Raw genomic sequence first — 18,958 nt, forward strand, 5'->3', positions numbered from 1 at the left:
TAAATGTACTTAAGGAAGAGGTAATTTTGAAATCTCGGGGAGTCGAGGGTTAGGCGGAGCAGGCCCGAAAGAAGAGTTGAGGCCTGGGACAGATCAGCCATGATCTTATTGAATGGCAGGGCAGGTTTGAGGGGCTGAATGGCCTACTCCTGCTCCTAGTTCTTATGTCCTTATGATCTTATTCGGCCCCTCATGCCTGCTCCAACATTCAACGAGATCATGGCTACTCTTCTACCTCAATACCACTTTCCTGCACTATCCCTATATCCCTTGATGCTTTTAATATCTAGAAATCTATTGATCTCTGTCTTGGACATACTCAATGACAGCCTCCACCACCCTCTGGGGTAGAGAATTCCTCCTCATTTCGATCCTAAATGGCCTACTTCTTATTCTGAGACTGTGTCCCCTGGTTCTAGACACCCCCAGCCAGGGGAAATATCCTTCCTGCATCTATCCTGTTGAGCCCTGTAAGAAATTTTATGTTTCAATGAGATCACCTCTCATTCTTCTAAATTATAGAGAATACAGGCCCAGTCTCCTTAATCTCTCCTCAAGGGACAATCCCACCACCCCAAGGATCAGTCTGGTGAACCTTTGTTGCACTCCCTCTATGGCAAGTAAGGAGACCAAAACTGTACACAATACTCAAGGTGCAGTCTCACTAAGGCTCTATACAATCGCAGCAAGACATCTTTACTTCTGTATCAAATCCTCCCGCAATACATAGAGGAGCAGGCTGAAACAAGGTTTTTTGTTGAAGGTGCATGGTATTCAATGTGTGTCTCTATAAATAAAAGCTCGTAAATGTATAAAGACATGGCTCCAGTATTCCATCCTTTACTACCTGGCTATGCACGGTTTAACATGGTAGGAGAGAATGGTTTCATAAAGCTGGAGGTTGGAAACAATGAGCTGTATTTTATATTTCCACCGCCGAAACAATGATGGCCCACGCATTTGTGGAGCCGCCGCGATATTAAATGTGTAGGCTCATTTAATTAGCCAGGGTGGACCGCCCCCCGATGACATGGAGAGCGTGGGCGGTCTGTCCCCGGCAATGGCATTAGCCACCTATGCGCAGGCACTGGTGCCATTTTTAAAGGGCTTCAAGCTCTGCATGTCAATTTAAATATTTAAAGAAATACTGACTTTAGAAAATTAAAGAAACTGATCCTGGCCCTCTCCCAAACACCCCCCCCACAATAACTATAGAATTAATTACCTGCCCTCCCCCACCAAAACACTTACCTTGTGCTCCCAACCTCCCCCGCCCCCGAAAAGTTCATCAACTTTAAACTTTACGCTTTCCCACCATCCCCTACACCAATGACATTACCCCCCTTCACCACCCCCGCATTGTAAAATTTGCTTGTTTCCCTCTCCCCACCAGTGTTCTGCCTCGGATCCCCGGGGATCAGAAGGCGCGGGAGTGCCGGCCACCGGCAACAATATTGCAGCAGGATGGATGGCGGAGGCAAGCAGGTAATTAATTCCTTTATTTACATTTCGCTAAGTATTGAAATTTGATTCCCCTCGCCTAGCAGCGGGGGGACTGTCAAGAGGCCTTGCTGCCACCGGCCAGATCACGTCAGGCCTTCCAGATGTCAAGGCCGAGGAGGGCCTCTGCTGGAGGCATTTTCCAGCCCCCCACCCCCCCCCAACCCCGCTCCCCAACGTCGGGAGGTCTGTAAAATCCAGCCCCATGCTTTCTTTTATTTCAGTCATACAATTTGAAATCCTGGTGGCTATTGTAGAAAATGACAAAGACAAAAATGACAGAAATCATCGAGATAGGATTACCCTCCGATATTTTTGGAGTTTGAACCATATCACCAGTGGAAGAATGAAATTGATATATAGACATGGGTTATCACTCTACCAAAGAAAAACAAGGCATAGTCTTCGCATTGTTGCTTCCTGAGAGAAGTAAAATCAGAGGTAAGGTATTTTCTGAGATGGATGCCACTGAGTTGGATAGTGATGAAGGTTTTGACTTTCTAATAAAATTTCTGAATGAAATCTACAAGATGGTCTGTTTAATGCCCTTGAAGCCATGACAGAATTTGACAGCTTTCCGAAAACAGATGGTCATGGGTTTTAACAAATTATACAAAAGTTTGACAAAGCTCAAGCTGAGAATCCCTGGATCGGTATTGACGTTGAAATCACTTCATGTGCTAAGTTGTCTCATAAGGACAGGCAACTGATCGTAACTGACATCCAGCTCTCAAAGGAGACTGTTGGATCAGATGTCTGCTGCCTTAAGAAAATTCCTGGGAAAACAATCATTCCCTCCAACCTTCTCGGAACAAATGAAGCTCTGCACTATGATATAGAGAATAGAAGACCCACCCGATAGTTACCAGGTTTCAGAATTTTCCAGATAGAAGACGCAGGCGTCAATGTAATGGGAGGATTAATGACAGGCAGAGTCATGACGAAAGCACAGATAACAAATCTGATTATATCAGCAGAAGATGAAATTGAATTCCCGAGGAAAAGTTAATGAATGCTTTAAATGTGACTTGAAGAATCATTATGCAGCAAATTGCCCAGAGTAAACCGGCAGGATACTTGAAATCATAGAATCATAGAATGGTTATAGAAGAAGGCCATTTGACCCATTGTTTCCATGCTGGCTCTCTGCAAAAGCAACTCAATTAGTCCCACACACCCAACCTTTCCTCATAAGCCTGCAAATTTTTATTCTTCAAGTGTTTATTAAATTCCCTTTTGAAAGACACGATTGAATCTGTCTCCACTAACCACTCACTGCATAACAAAAGCTTTTCCTCCTGTTGCTGTTGGTTCTTTTGCCTTAAATTGGTGCCCTCTGGTTCTTGACCCTTCTGCCAATGGGAACAGTTTCTCCCTATCTACCCAGTCCAGATTTTGAAAATCAAATCTCCTCTCAATCTGCACTACTCTAAGGAGAACAGCACCAGCTTCTCCAATCTATTCACGCAACTGAAGTCCCTCATCCCCGGAAGCAGTTTATTTATTTATTTATTTGGAGATACAGCACAGAAACAGGCCCTTGGGCCCACCGAGTCTGTGCTGACCATCAACCACCCATTTATACTAATCCTACACTAATCCCATATTCCTACCACATCCCCACCTTCTCTATATTCCCCTACCCACCTACCTATACTAGGGGCAATTTATAATGACCAATTTACCTATCAACCTGTAAGTCTTTGGCTGTGGGAGGAAACCGGAGCACCCGGCGAAAACCCACGCGGTCACAGGGAGAACTTGCAAACTCTGCACAGGCAGTACCCAGAATTGAACCCGGGTCGCTGGAGCTGTGAGGCTGCGGTGCTAACCACTGCGCCACTGTGCCGCCCCACAAATCTTTTTTGCACCTTCTCTAAAGCCCAGGATATCAATGCCTTATTAACCGCTTTCTCAAAATGCCCTGCCACCTTCAACGATTTGTGCACATATACCTTCAGATCCCTCTACTCCTGCACCCATTCTGGAATTGCATCCTTTACTTTATATTGCCTTGCCTCATTCTACCTACCAAAATGTATCACTCCACATTTCATTGTATTAAATTTCATCTGCCAGGTGTCAGCCCATTCCACCAGCCTATGTCCCCTTGAAGTTTATCACTATACTCCTCACAGTTCACAATACTTTCAATAACATAAAAGCAAAATACTGCAGATGCTGGAAATCTGAAATAAAAACAAGAAATGCTGGAAATACTCAGCAGGTCTGGCAGCATCTATGCAGAGAGAAGCAGAATTAACGTTTCAGGTCAGTGACCCTTCATCAGAACTGGCAGAGGTTAGAAATATAATAGGTTTTAAGCAAATAAAGTGGGGGCGGGGCAAAATATAACTAAAGTGGTGTTGATAGGACATGGTCACAGAGGATTTCAAGTTTTGTGTCATTCACAAATTTTGAAATTGTGCCCTGCACACCCAAGTCAAGGTCAATATATATCAAGAAAAGCAGTGGTCCTAATACCAAACCCAGGGGAATCCCACCATTTACTTTTCTCCTGTTCTTCTAGTTCTTTATATTTCTCAAATTCTGCAGTACTACCCCATAGGTACTGGAAGAACATGAAAAAAACATGATGAAAATAGTTTCGAGGAAGAGGATGAAGATAATGACAAATATGAACAGATTACACTGGCCACAAGGAATTTTAATCCTGTGATGAATGTATTAGTTGCAGACTCCTTTAATTGTGCAGTATTAGACAGTAAATGTACTTCAATTGTATGTGGGTTAGATTGGTTAAAATGTTATCTTGATTCAGAAAGTAGAGATGATTGGTGCATGGTTAAGGAATATAAAAGTACTATTTACTTTAGGGTTGGCAGTGACAACACCTTAAGATCGCTCAAAAGAGCAGTAATTCATTTGAAATAGCTGGAGTAAGCTATTTCATAAGTATGTATATAGTCTCTAATGAGATATCTATGCTGTTGACTAAATCTTCCATGAAAAAAGTGCAAATGAAACTTGACATGGAACACTATAAGGCAATTACTTTGGGGAAATTTGCTGGTCTGCAGTTTACCCAGTCAAGATATTATTGTATTCCCTTAACAAAACTGATATTTTTCATCACAGTGTGAGGCAAATATTAATGGAATCAAGAGAGAACAGAACAAATTGTCTTAAAGTTACATAGACAATTTGCCCACACTGTCTGTCAACAGTTAAAAATCCTGCTAAAAGATGCAGGTGTAGTTGATGAGGAGTATACGAAGCTAATAAAAGAGTTTAGTGAGAATGGAGAAATCTGCAACAAGTATCAAAGGACAGCCCCAGTTTTCCATTGACACGTGACTTTAGTGAGGTAGTTGTCATAGATCTAAAGATATTGGACAAAGACAGAAATGTTTTCATCTTGCACTTTATTGACCTAGCTACAAGATTTAGTATTTCTACACTAATGTATAGTAAGGACAAGAACGTTATTCTAGATATAATTATGCAAAAATGAATAGGGACTGGACGTCAGATAGCAGCAAAGTTTTTGACCAAAAATGGAGGAGAATTTGCTAACGAGGATCTTAGCGGTATGTGTAAAAATATGAGTACCATCACATGGAAACAACACCTGACAACCCTTTTAGCAATGGTCTTTTTGAAAGGAATCATGCTGCGATTGAAGATATGGTGCGTAAAATTTTTGCTGATTGACCAGCCTATAAATTGTCAACTGCATGGGCAGTTCATGCAAAGAATTCTCTTTAGATGGTTGGAGGATGTAGTCCTCACCAACTCTCTATGGGCACAATACCAAATTACATTCTGTTCTTTGTGGTAATTCTCCTGCTTTAGAAGGTACTACAATTAATGTCATTTATTTAGGAGCATTTAAATGCTTTGGATGCAGGGAAATAGGCTTTATCAAGGCTGAGATATCAGAGAAAATTTGTAGAGCACTGAGGCATCGGATTAGACTATCTGAGATAGAGTTAATTCAGAAGATGTGGTGTATTATAAAAGAGAGAGTCATAGGGAACGGAAAGGCTCCGGTGGAGTAATAGGTCGTGATGGTACAACAGTACTTGTCAAAAATGGCAATAAAACTGTTAAGGTTCATTCCTGACAATTAATTGGAATTAATTATAAAATCTTGGACTCTGAGCAGTTAATTAAAGTAAACGGAGCACCTTATACCTCAAATTTTTTGGTGAGGGCCCTGAGGAACAGAATGAGATTAATCAAGGGCTAGACAGGGATAATGTGAGTGATCATGACACACATGACAGAGCTATCACATCCACAGAACAATTAACCAAAGTGGGTACACGTGTAACATATGTTCCAGAATGAACTAATGAATGGGGAGATGCGACAATTGTGGGAAGTGCAAGAAAAGCTACAAATAAGTCTAAATTTTGGTTAAATGTTCAGGATGATGGCCAAAAAACTAGGTCTACAGACTGGGAGAATGGTGTAAAAGAGTGGAAAGTAAGAAAGCGCATTGCAAGAAGTGATGGTGAGTCTGGAAGTGACTTTTACGTCAGAATGAGGTGTACTCTCTCCCCCACATTCTCAACAAATAAGGGTACCTCCCTTCAATGCTCCCAGATACTGGGGCACTGCTCATCACAATGCTTCCATACCCTAAGATACTATTATCAAACTCCGAAACACCCAATAAGCATCAGACACTAGAAATCAACCAATTAACCAATTAAAATAAAATTCCTGGAATCATAGAATTATATAGAACAGAAGGAGCCATTCATCCCATTGTGACTGTGCTGATTGTCTGCAAGAGTTATCTAATTAGTTCTGCTTCCCAGCTCTTTCCACATAACCAGGATTTTTTTTTTCTTTTCCAATATATATCCAATTCCCATTTGAAATGTACTAATGAATCTGCTTCCACCATCCTCTCAGGCTACACATTCCCTATCATAACAACTTGATAAGTCAAAACAATTCTCCTCATCTCCCCCTGGCTTTTTTGCCAATTACCTTAAATCTGCTCTGGTTCTTACTGAAAACAGCTTCTCTGTATCAATGCGATCAAAACCCCTTATTATTTGGAACACATTGATTACATTTTCCCTTAACATCCCCTGCTCTGAGGAGAACAACTCCAGCTTCTCTAGACTCTAGAACTGGAGTCCTTCATTCTTGGTACCATTCTGGTAAATCTCCTCTGTACCTCTCCAAGGCCTTGACATCCTTCCTGAAATGTGATGCACAGAATTGGACACAATAATCCAGCTGAGGCATAATCAGTGGTTTAATGAAGGTTTAGGAAAACGTCCTTGCTTTTGTATCCCATGGCTCCAATATTTACTGTGAGCAAAGGGGAGGAGTTTTGTTCAGGTCAGCTAAACTCCAGAATGTGCCTCTTCTTTGTCTAGCAGTTTCACCACCTGGAAGCTAGCTTGATTGTCGGGTGAGGAATCTTCTGTAGCATTTTAGCATGGGAGTGGGTGTCCAGATCCTATGGGTGATGCTTCCTGATCCCTAATAGGGAGTGTCAGATCCAGGGGTTCCAATCCCCGATCCAGGGGATCTGAGTTCCCCATCCTGGGGTGTGGGGGGGGGGGGGTTGGTCCAATATCAGGGGACTGGATGTGGATGGGGGAATGGTCTGATGGCCGGGGAGGCGGAGTCCAATGGCAGGTAGATAAAAAAGGTAAATTTGGTGGGCTGGGAGCACTGTTCCTCTCGGCTTGCCAATGCAGTAAAAGCACTTAGCTTTTCCACAAAGCATGTGAACCTCCAGGTCTTTCTGCTTCTGCATCCCATTTAGAATTTTAGCAGTTAGTTTATATCACCTCTCACCCTTCTTCCTTCCAAAACACATTACCCAGCTCTCTTCTCTGCCTCTTCCCTAGACTGCCCACTGACCTTCTAGTTGTACTCGACCTGCCTGTCTCAGCTCCAACCCTGCCCTACCTTTCCACCCACCCACTTTACAGCTTAATTTCTGTTTTGGCCAGGTTCAAAATACTGGTGTAAAAACAAAAGTGCTGGAAAATACTCAGCAGGTCTGACAGCATCTGTGGAGAGAGAAGAAAAGTTAACATTTCAGGTCAGTGACCTTTCATCAGAACTGGCAAAGGTTAGAAATGTAATAGGTTTTAAGCAAATAAAGTGGGGGTGGGGCAAAAGAGAACAAAAGGGGAGGTGTTGATAGGACATAGGGTCACAGAGAATAACTGACAAGGAGGTCATGGGGCAAAGGCAAAGAGTGTGGTGAAAGACAAAGCGTTAGTGCAGAGAGGGTGTTAAAGGACATAATAATGAAAGCACTAGCCAAAAGCACAAACATGAAAAAAAACAGTGGGCAGGCATATGGTAGAACAAAAATTGAATGATGAAACAAAGTAAAATAAAATGAAATAAAAATAAAAAGTTAAACGAAAAATAAAAAAGGGAGGGCCAGTCATGCTCTGAAATTACTGAACTCAATTTTCAGTCCGGTAGGCGATAGCAGACCTTCCACAACAGCGCTTCTGATATGTCTTCCTTTTTCCTTATCTGAGGATTCCCCCACCCACTGCAGTTGACAGGGCTCTCAACCCGTGTCTGACCCATTTCCCGCACCTCTGCCCTCACCCCTTCCCCTCCCTCCCAGAACCGCGACAGGGTTCCCTTTGTCATCACTTTCCAGCCCACCAGCCTCCACATCCAAAGGGTCATCCTCCGCCATTTCCCCCACATCCAGCGTGATGCCACTATCAAACGCATCTTCCCCTCCCCTCCCCTATCGGTATTTCAAAGGGATCTTTCCCTCCGTGAAACCCTAATCCACTCCTCCATTACCCCCACCACCTCATCCCCTTCCCACAGCACCTTCCCTTGCAATCACATGAGATGTAATACCTGCCCTTTTACCTCCTCTCTCTTCACTCTCCAAGGCCCCAAATACTCCTTTCAGGTGAAGCAGTGATTTACTTGTACTTCTTTCAATTTCTTATACTGCATTCATTGCACCCAATGTGGTCTCCACTACATTGGGGAGACCAAATGCAGATTGGGTGAATGCTTTGCAGAACACCTCTGCTCAGTCCGAAAACCTGACCCCGAGCTTCCTGTTGTTTGCCATTTCAACACACCCCCCTGCTCTCATGCTCACATCTCTGTCCTGGGCTTGCTGCAGTGTTCCAGTGAACAATAACGCAAGCTCGAGGAACAGCATCTCATTTACCGATTAGGCACATTACAGCCTGCCGGACTGGACATTGAGTTCAATAATTTCAGAGCATGACTGCCCCCCCCACTTTTATTTTTAGTTTTACTTTTTATTTTTATTTCATTTTATTTTAGTTTGTTTCATCATTAATTTTTTTCGACCATGTGCCTGCCCACTGTTTTTTTCATGTTTATGCTTTTGGCTAGGGCTTTCATTACTTTGTCATTTAATACCCTCACTGCCCTAACGCTTTGTCTTTCACCATACTATTAACACACTCTTTGCCTTTGCCCCATGATCTCCTTGTCAGTTATTCTCTGTGATCCTATGTCCTATCAAAACCTTCCCTTTTGTTGTCTTTTGCCTCACCCCCACTTTACTTGCTTAAAAACTATTACATTTCCAACCTTTGCCAGTTCTGATGAAATGTCACTGACCTGAAACGTTAACTTTGCTTCTCTCTCCACAGATGCTGCTAGATCTGCTGAGTATTTTCCAACACTTTTTGCTTTTATTTCAGATTTCCAGCATCTGCAGTATTTTGGTTTTATTAAAATACTGGTGTCACTGGTTGCAACAGTGCAATCACTTCCTCTGCTCTCTAGCCCTGCTCCAGCATTCTCACCTTTCCCTACCTTTCCACAGCATCTCCAGATTTTTATGCAGCTATAATCTTCTCCAACCAGTCTCCAACTTTCACCATTCTTTCCTTAGCCACCTCTAAAAATGCTCCTGCTTCTCCTGCTTTTTAACCCTCCTCTACTCCCTATTCTTCCTAGTATCTAACCTGGCTCTACTTTCACTCTCTGGTCTCCAGTTTCACAGTCCTGCCCAAGGCTCATGTTACGACCAGGTGTGAAAGGTGGCTCGGGGTATTTTACTGTCTTCACCTGGTCTTATTGTAACAGAGTTTAATTTTTAAACACACTGTGTTTTGAGCTTCCCCTTTGGTGAATTCTTGTTCACCACTTTCCAATTATAAGGCAAAGAAATGAGCCAGATTTTCTTAGGTTTAAAGAAGAAAAGTGAAATTTATTAAAACTTACTTAAACTCTAAGTTGGTTAACTCCTATGGATACACGCCATGCCCACGCTAGCATGTACATGCGAGACGCACATGCAAATAGAGACAGAAAAGAGAGGAAAAATAAAATGGAGAAGTTTGAGGCAATCTCTGAAGAGGGCTTTTTTTACTGTGCTTCGAGCTCACTGTAGGGTCCTTGATTGTAGGTAGTCTTTCTTTTTGTTGGGGCCCAGTATTCTTCTTAAACCTTGTTCACTGTAGGAGTCTTTTCTCTCTTGGGGTTCATATGTCTTCAATGGTTTCTGCAGCTGGTGAGAGCAAGATGAGAGCAGATAGGAGAGAAGTCTTTTCCAGTCCAGGAGCAAACAGCTTTCTGACTTTTTAATCCTGTGGCCAGTTCAAATTCAAAAAACTCCAAGAGTCAGTTAGTCATGTGACTAAACTGGTCTTACCAGTCTGTTTGTATTGAGCCATCTTAGTAGTTAACCTGGAATGCTTCAATGTCTGGTAATCAAAAGTCCATCGTGGATTAAATTGGAGCAGGGAATGGTCCCTTTGTTCTTTGAAGTACTGTCTGCTATATGCTAATGTCTCTCTCCAGTCAAAGTCTCCAATTGTTTCTTAAAGCAAGTTCTTCCTTCATCAACAACAGTTTAAAAATCAATGTTCCTGTGGCAAAATTAATTTTCTTCATTCTTGGCAGGTGGGGGGCTTGCCTGACAGTTCAGTTCAATTATCCTCCACTTCACATAAAAACAGCACTTAGTCCTAGTTGGCCAGATAATGCCATGGGAAATTGTCTATCTCCATTTTTACCGTTTAGCTAATGATGCTACATTTTCTAAGACCTACATCACCAGCAGCTTATTAGGGTATTGCCTATAACATTCCATCCACAAAGATGCAAAATTGCAGAATCTCTGAATTTTTTTCTGTCCTGACCCAGTAAATCTAACATCTGATTTGAGAAACCTTCCCTATTCTTCCAGAGTAAAAGAATTGCTTTCACATGACACATCTTCATTTCTGGGTCTAGTGCACATGAGGTTACCCGCTTCTTTCAGTTTTATATCCAACAGATCATGCTCTAGTTTGTTTCCATAACAAAGTCCCTTGTTATGTGGACAGCTCATTTGTTTGCCTCACAATTATCTACCAGGAGAACTGGCTAGCTGCAAAGAAGCTCACCCCTCCACTCCCATCAAACACAAGCACCTCAGTCAACCCACTATTCAGAGACCAGAACTCTCATCGCTGCTCACCAGGACTGTTTGGAGTGGGACTCCGAACCATAACCTTGTGACTCAGAGGTGGAACGTGACCACTGACCTATGGATCATTCCTTATATTGCACATGTATAGTGACAATTTGTGAAAATATTTAGTAGTTGATTCCAAGGTACCTGCTAATGTTTGCTGAGGTCCAATCTTCTTCAGAACACTTCACGAATGAATTAAAGCACAGAATACCCAATAGCATGTTCAGCTGACTACGCCATGGCATCTCATTAATACAAGCTTGATTGAATTTTTTACGTTGCAGATAACAATGCACAACTTGTCTAAGCTGAGTTCGGAAAACTTCCTTAGCTCTCTTTTCCAATATATCCCTTTGTTTCCTAAACAAAACAATCAAAAATGTACACATATTACAGATTGAAAGAAAATTACATCAGTAAATTAAAAAAAATACACACAACTGGCAAACATTTTTCAAGCACTATTTTATTTTTGGATATTAATAGATAATTGCATTTTAAGTGAACTGTAAGCATTTCAACTATTCTGTACATATATCATACTCAATATAATGTACTCAAATTACAGATTCTTTCAAAAAATGCAGTATTCATTAGGACATGGTTCATCAATATCTCCTACTACTTTCACATCATGACCGAAGCATTCAATGGTTTTTGAAACAGAATTAAGTTTAAATAGAGGAAAATTTTGAATCTCTTCTTCACAAATAGATCCACAAGGTGGACAGGCCAAGTGAAATATTTAGTGGAAAGAATGCAAGAGGATATAATGAAATGTAAAATTTCCAGTTCTCTGAGTAGTTTCCGAAGGCAGAAACTTTCTCCTGGTGACTCCAATAATGTCCTTTTGTTCGAATATGAATGGTCTGTCTGTTGAATGGTTGAAGCTGGATTTTGGAACAGTATTTAAGGTAATCACGGAATGAATGCTGGAGGGAGCCTCGCAAGTGAGCAGCAAGAGCATAGCACTACACTCATAGATTAAGTGCAGGATGTACTTTAATGGCCTAACCAAGCCAGGAAAGATGAGTACCGTTGTACATTCACCTACATCCTGCTATGCACATCACCCCACCCTCTCACTCTACCTTCTTAAAGCTGCACTGTCACATGACTCCTCACACCCACTTACCTTGCATGCACACCCGTCCATCTCTAACTATGCACTTCCTCACATCCCCATCTATTCATCCATCACTGCCACTCATCCTCAACCTTATGCAATTTCATACCTCTCACTGGTAGTCATCCTCTCCAAATGCATTCCATCCATCGGGTGCACACTCACTCAGGGCACTGTTCTTTCCCTCATTGAAGAAGAGAGCAAAGAACATCAGGGAGAGGCAGAGAACCCAAAGTAGACCTCCACAGATTTCCCTCCTCTCAGCAGAGGAGGCGGCGCTGGAGATCAGTTGAGTCTTGGGGTCCCTGGCTGTTGGACATGAGGAGAAATGGGGCTCCCAAATACCTGGTGACACAATTAAATATCAGCGGCCTGTATGACATATGGCAGTCATGTTGACTTGTTTTCAACAACGAGTGAAATATGATCATCTTTATAATGATCAGTTGCATCATTCTTGCCTTGCCACAACTAATTTATGTCTTTTAACGGGGCGGCACAGTGGCGCAGTGGTTAGTACTACAGCCTCACAGCTCCAGGGACCCGGGTTCAATTCTGGGTACTGCCTGTGTGGAGTTTGCAAGTTCTTCCTGTGACCGCGTGGGTTTTCGCCGGGTGTTCCGGTTTTCTCCCACCGCCAAAGACTTGCAGGTGATAGGTAAATTGGCCATTGTAAATTGCCCCTAGTGTAGGTAGGTGGTAGGGAATATGGGATTACTGTAGGGTTGGTATAAATGGGTGGTTGATGGTCGGCACAGACTCGGTGGGCCGAAGGGCCTGTTTCAGTGCTGTATCTCTAAATAAAATAAAATAAAATAAATAAAACTCTGGGCTTTCACGCATGCAGCAGAGGTCAGTGGAGGTCAAGGATGACGATTCTTCAGAGGAGCTGAATCCTTCTGAGGATGCACCTTCACAGGACTCATGCAGATCATGCACTAACTCAAATACTCACACTTCGGTGACACCACTTCGACAGATAGCTTGGGTATATACCTGGTGGCTCACATTTCACAAGTGAGCAAGAGCGGATAGTGGAGTCAAGAACACGAGTGGCGGGTACAGACCTTGCAAAGCTCTGTTCAAGTGAACACAGCTGCTGTATCCTGGGGGCTGCGGATGAAAAGGAGAATCGTTGAGCAGCAGAGAATGTCAGATGCAGTAACAGGCCTTCCAAGCACACTGTCCATGATTGCCGAGAGAATGGAGGAGTCTGTCTCAAGAATGAGTGGGATAATGTTGCAGGACACTGGTGGCGAACCCGCTTCCGCCTGGCCTGGGGATCCGACACATATTTTGCCGGTCCCCGGGCTTTAATTAGTTTGAGGCGGGACTTCCACCTGCTTGAGGTAGGAAGTCCCGCCTATAGAGCTGCTGGCCAATCAGCGGGCCGGCAGCTCTCTGTCCCAGCAGCTCTCTGTCCCAGCAGCTCCACCGGGAACGGTGGCCACTGCTGGGACTGCACCCAGCAGTGCGGAGATGATATCGGGGAACCCTGGAACGCAGGTAAATTTTTGTTGCCTCGCCGGGGTGATCAGTCGGGGGGGGGGGGAGGGGAGGGGAGTGCTGGGTGTGGTTGAGGCATCAGGGGCGGCCCTCTGTTGGGCACAGAGTGCCCAATCATGATGTTCCCCCACCCTCCCAAGCCGTCAAAAGCCACCTGCTTTTGTCAGGTAGCTTTTCTTGGGACTTGGAGGCCTGCTTGCCATTGGTAAAATTCACGTGGAGGCGGGTGAAGGCCCTTCAGTGGCCATTAACTGGCCACATAAGGGCCTTGATTGGCCTGGGGCGGGTGGGGAGGGAAGGGCTCCCAGAGCCTCCTGCTCCATTTTACGCCACCCCCCTGCCACCCTCCCGCTCTTTGCGGGAGCGTAAAGTTCAGCGGAATGAGCCAAATCCAGCCTGCGCTACATAAAACTAGTCTGTACCTATTAAGGGGAGGTGCATTGTGGCTGGAGCAGGTTTGGAAGTTATTCCACAACTGATTCTGACCTGGGAAACTCAACTTAGGAAAGAGTGGGCTCCAAGATTCTCCAATGCTGCACTGGAGGTCTGGGTCGAGGAGGCGCAGAGGAGGAGAGGGGGCCTTTGAGACCTTCCAGACAAACTCTTACAAGGCAGTAGGACTAGATAGCTTTGGCGGTGCACGCCAAGAATCTATCCCTGAGGACCTGGATGCAGTACCGCAAAATGTTCAGCACCTCACACAAGAGGTCAAAGTTAGCGAATGTATTTCCAAATGCCACATCCTATCAACTGCATCACTAGCCTCAGACACTGCTCAATGCACAAAAATCCCATTAGTCACTTACCAACAATCTAGCTATCCGGATTCATATCTAACATCATATCTTCACCTCACCCTCACACATTCAGCACTACTGCATGCCTCACAGCATGTACACACTACCAGCTATTCAACGAAGACAGCCACATCACACAAATACATTGCAACACACTCAGTGACACACTCCCTCCTCTCTTGCAGGACAAGGTAGCACACAACCAGAGGCAGCAGGTGCTAACCAGTGTGGGACAGGCAAGGCTGTATATCTTTACCCCGTGGAGAGATGGCACTCGCCATCATTGGAGTAGCCATTGCTGAGGTTGTAGCCAGCAGTGGGGCTGAAATTATCTGAGATGACAGTATCCTCATAGCTAATCCTCCTTCCCACATCCTACTTCCATGCAGTGCGCAGCCAATTATATTAATAGAGGCGTGCAGCCCATCCAATTACTCAATGGGGGTGGTATTTGAGGTGCCGAATGCGGTGTCAAATGGAGCAACGTCTGCCACCATATTTAAAGCCCTGACAGCCCTCTTTTCATTCCTGCCTTTGAGTCATTTGCTGTTTGCTGCTAAAACTGGTGTTGGAGTGACTCCTGGATGCCCCCACCCCCAATAAGGGAGCCATAGTTTGGCAGAAGCAAGACACCCGGTGGCACCATGGTATTGCGATGCCTCCCTGCATATTCTCTTCCAGGCCGCAAGGAAAAGGCAAGAGGTCCTCTTCCTCAGGGATGGCAAGGCAAGGTCCTCCAGCCTTACCAAGAAAGTCTGTATGGAGATCACAGAGGAGGTAAGCAGCCATGGGGTCACCCCCGAACATGCATGCAGTGCAGGAAGAGAGTCAACGACCTCCTTCAGTCTGCCAAGGTGAGTGCTCCAAACCAGTCTCCTTTTTGGGGATTGCATGGTGGCCACACAGGAGGCATCACAAAGGAGCTGGCAAAGTGGGGGGAGTTAGGCGTCAACATATCCTGCCGGATGCATGGCTGCATCTCAGCCACAGGCCACTATCTTACGAAGCACACCCCCATCACCTCCCCTGAGAGCTGACATGGGGATGAGCCATATAGGAAACCCCAACAGGAAACGAGGTGTTGCCACGAGCATAAGTGTCCTGTAGCTCTTCCTGTGATGTATTGCTATCTTTCTCTTTCGATTTGCAGAAAAAGCGAGCCCCGAACAACATGGAGACCTCACGGACTGGCGGAGGAATTGCAGTCATATGGCCTCTCTCAGCAGCTGAGAGTGAAGCTTTGGAGTTTGTTGTGGGACGACCTGAAGAGAGGATCACCTTAAGAAGCTGTAAGTGAAGGTCACCGGAGGAAGTGATGTCACGTCACACATGACCAGGGAGTTTGGGGTGTAGCCAGACAGAGAGAGATGTGTTTAGATGTGGCTCATGCAGTAACTATTATAAAAACACATATTTTCTTTGGATATTACTTGTAAGCCTGTGAGTCTTAAAATAGTTCACATATCAAACGAACAAGTAATATTATATGGTGGCAGTGGTGGGATATATTTTTTCTGAAGACCACCAAATATTAGATCGTGGAAATGTTTGATTTTTTCTGAAGAACACACTATGAGAGAACAAAGAACAGCAGGTTGCCTACCTGGAGTGGCTGAAGATTTAGGCGAGAGCAGTTGGCAGGAAATCCCAAAACAGAGCAGTGAGCTAGGCTATAGACAGGACCCCGGAAGGAGTTGAAACTCTGAGTACGGTCGGCAATTTGCCAGGAGATCAGAGCTTTCAACTGATCTGGCAGTGGGTCGAAAAATTTGAAAAGCAGTTGCTGAAGGCATTACAGTTTTAGTTTTCTCATTTTTTTACTTCATGGGGAGGGCCTAAGCTGAAAAGAGAGGGAAGAGCTCAACAGCACCACTGGAGGTCCACAACACAGTGAGAAAGGCTGGTTGTGGCAGCTGCCTATACTGCAAGGTGCAACTGGCTGCAGAGAACAAAGCTGTCTCAGTTTTTAAAAATGAGCAATGCAAGCAGAAAGCAGCTGTGGTGTCTTACTCTTAAAGGGGCAAGCCTGCAGTAAACGAGTCTGTTTAAACAAGGAAAGAAATGTGCCTGTGTAAAGGAAACCTGTAAAAAGTCCTATATTTATAAAAAGCAGGATCATTAAGACAATGTCTTTCAGATATCCAGTTATAGATTGGAAGGCATAGGACATAACATATGAACTTAAACTGTTTTAACAACGAATCGAACTGTGTTTCCTGGATCAAGAAGTGAGTGAACCAGAGAAGCAAGCTATCAAGATTAAGATCGTACTGGGCAACGAGGGCCTGTAGTGGATCAATGCATCAGGATTGTCAGCTGAGGATCAGAAGGACCATAGCAAGATATGGAGGTAATGGTCAATTTCTGAGCATATAGGCTTGAGCTTATGACCTACCGGCAAATGCAAGATGAGTCCATTGACCAGTTTGTTGCGAGGTGCCGAGGCAAAGCTCAAGAATGCTACTTTGCAGATATCAAATTGTCAGAGTGTGTTATAGAACTAGTAATCATGTCTACCCCACTAGAGGCCTTTCAAAAAGACCTGCTAGAAGAGAAGAAATTATACACAATATATGCACTACTCAATAATGGAAGGAAATCTGACACTATCATGGCTGTGCGCCAACAGTTACAAGTGTTGGGGATGGCTATGACAATTGTTAAGCTAACCAAGGCTCAGAGGTCCGCTATGCCTTGGAGCATATGTGGCCTGACTCACCCAATTCACAGTTGTCCGGTGTACCAGGATAAAGCTTGTGGCATGCGAGGACATTGAGCAAGGTCGTGCAGAAGGCCGAGCTCAGATACTGCACAAAGTGGCAGACCTCATACAGAGAGAGCATCTGCAAGATAGGATAGCAAACACAACAAAAGGCATGCCAACACACAACAAAACCCCAAGCAGGAACAGCAGGTCAGTAGAGAAACAGATTGCCAAGAGGACACGGATGAAGAATGCACTCGTGTGAACAAGCATTTAATTTCATCCTTCCTAATCAACCTTGTCGAGCCCTGTAAGAATTTTGAATGCTTCAATGAAATCATCTCTCATTCTTCGAAATTCTGGAGAATAAAGGCCTAGTGTCCTCAATCGCTCCACATAGGACAATCCCGCCATCCCAGGAATCAGTCTGGTGAACCTTTGTTGCACTCCCTCTATAGCAAGTATATCCTCCCTTCGGTAAAAAGACCAAATCTGTACATCATACTCCAGGTACAGTCTCACCAAGGCTCTATACAGGTGCAATCTCACCAAGGCTCTACACAATTGCAGCAAAATTTCTTTACTTCTGTTCTTTGATCCTCTTGTAATAAAGGCCAACATCGCATCTGCCTTCCTAATTGCTTGCTGCACCTGTTAGCTTTCAGTGACTTCTGAGCAAGGATACCCAGGTCCCTTTGGACATCAACACTTACCACTCTCTTACCATTTGAGAAATATTCTGCATTTCTGTTTTTCCGACCAAAGTGGATAATTTCACATTTTTCCACATAATATTCCATCTGCCATGTTCTTGCCCACTCATTTAGCCTGTCTAAATCCCCCTGAAGCCTCTTTGCAACCTCCTCACAACTCACATTCCCACCTAGTTTTGCAGCATCAGCAAACTTGGAAATATTACATTTGGTCCTCACGTTAAAATCATTGATATAGATTGTGAATAGCTGCAGCCCAAGCACTGATCCTTGTGATACCCCATTAGTCACAGCTTGCCAACATGAGAATGACCCATTTATTCCCTCTCACTGTTCTCTGTTCATTAACCAATCGTCAATCCATGCCAGTATATTACCTCCAATCCCATGTGCTCTAATTTTGCTTACTAACCTCTTGCGTGGGACCTTATTGAAAGCCTTCTGAAAATCCAAATACACCACATCCACTCGTTCCCCATTATCTATTCTGTTAGCTACATCTTAAAAAACCTCCAACAGGTTTGTCAAGCATGATTTCCCTTTCACAAATCCATGTTGACTGTGCCCAATTCTACCATTATTTTCTAATTGTCCAGTTATCACATCCTTTATATACCGCTGATGTCAGGCTAACAGGTCTGTAGTTCCCCGTTTTCTCTCTCCCTGCTTTCTTAAATAGTGGGGTTATATTTGCTTCCTTCCAACCTTCAGGAACCATTCCAGAATCTATAGAATTTTGGAAGATGATCACCAATGCATCCACTATCTCTACAGCCACCTCTTTCAACACTCTGGGATGTAGATCATTAGTTCCATGAGATTTGACAACTTTCAGGCCCATTAATTTCTCCAGTACTACTTTTTTATTAATACTAATTTCTTTCAGTTCCTCATTCTCGCTAGTCCCTTGGTTCTCTAGTATTTCTGGGAAGTTTTTTGTATCTTCCTCCAGACAGACGCAAAGCATTTGTTTAGTTTCTCTGCCATTTCCTTATTCCCCATTATAACTTGTCCTGTCTCTGCCAGTAATGGGCCCACATTTGTCTTTACTAATCTTTTCCTTTTTACATACCTATAGAAGCTCTTACAGTTCAATTTATGTTTCTCACAAGTTTATTTTCATAGTCTGTTTTCTCTTTCTTTTTCAGTTTCTTGGTCCTCCTTTGCTGATTTCCAAAATGCTCC

The 18,958-nt window shown here is 43.8% G+C and overlaps 1 protein-coding gene across 7 annotated transcripts in view; it reads right to left on the reverse strand.

The window, feature by feature from the left end:
- Positions 1–18,958, reverse strand: part of LOC137384622 (cilia- and flagella-associated protein 54-like) — a 712,374-nt gene that overhangs the window by 399,227 nt on the left and 294,189 nt on the right. For all 7 annotated transcript variants that reach the window (XM_068058759.1, XM_068058758.1, XM_068058757.1 and 4 more), the window contains one exon: positions 11,072–11,287. In XM_068058759.1, the coding sequence (XP_067914860.1) occupies positions 11,072–11,287 (216 nt within the window). The remainder of the gene's footprint in view (positions 1–11,071; positions 11,288–18,958) is intronic.

The sequence above is a fragment of the Heterodontus francisci genome, chromosome 27 (genome assembly GCF_036365525.1).
Source record: "Heterodontus francisci isolate sHetFra1 chromosome 27, sHetFra1.hap1, whole genome shotgun sequence".
Taxonomy (NCBI): Eukaryota; Metazoa; Chordata; class Chondrichthyes; order Heterodontiformes; family Heterodontidae; genus Heterodontus; species Heterodontus francisci.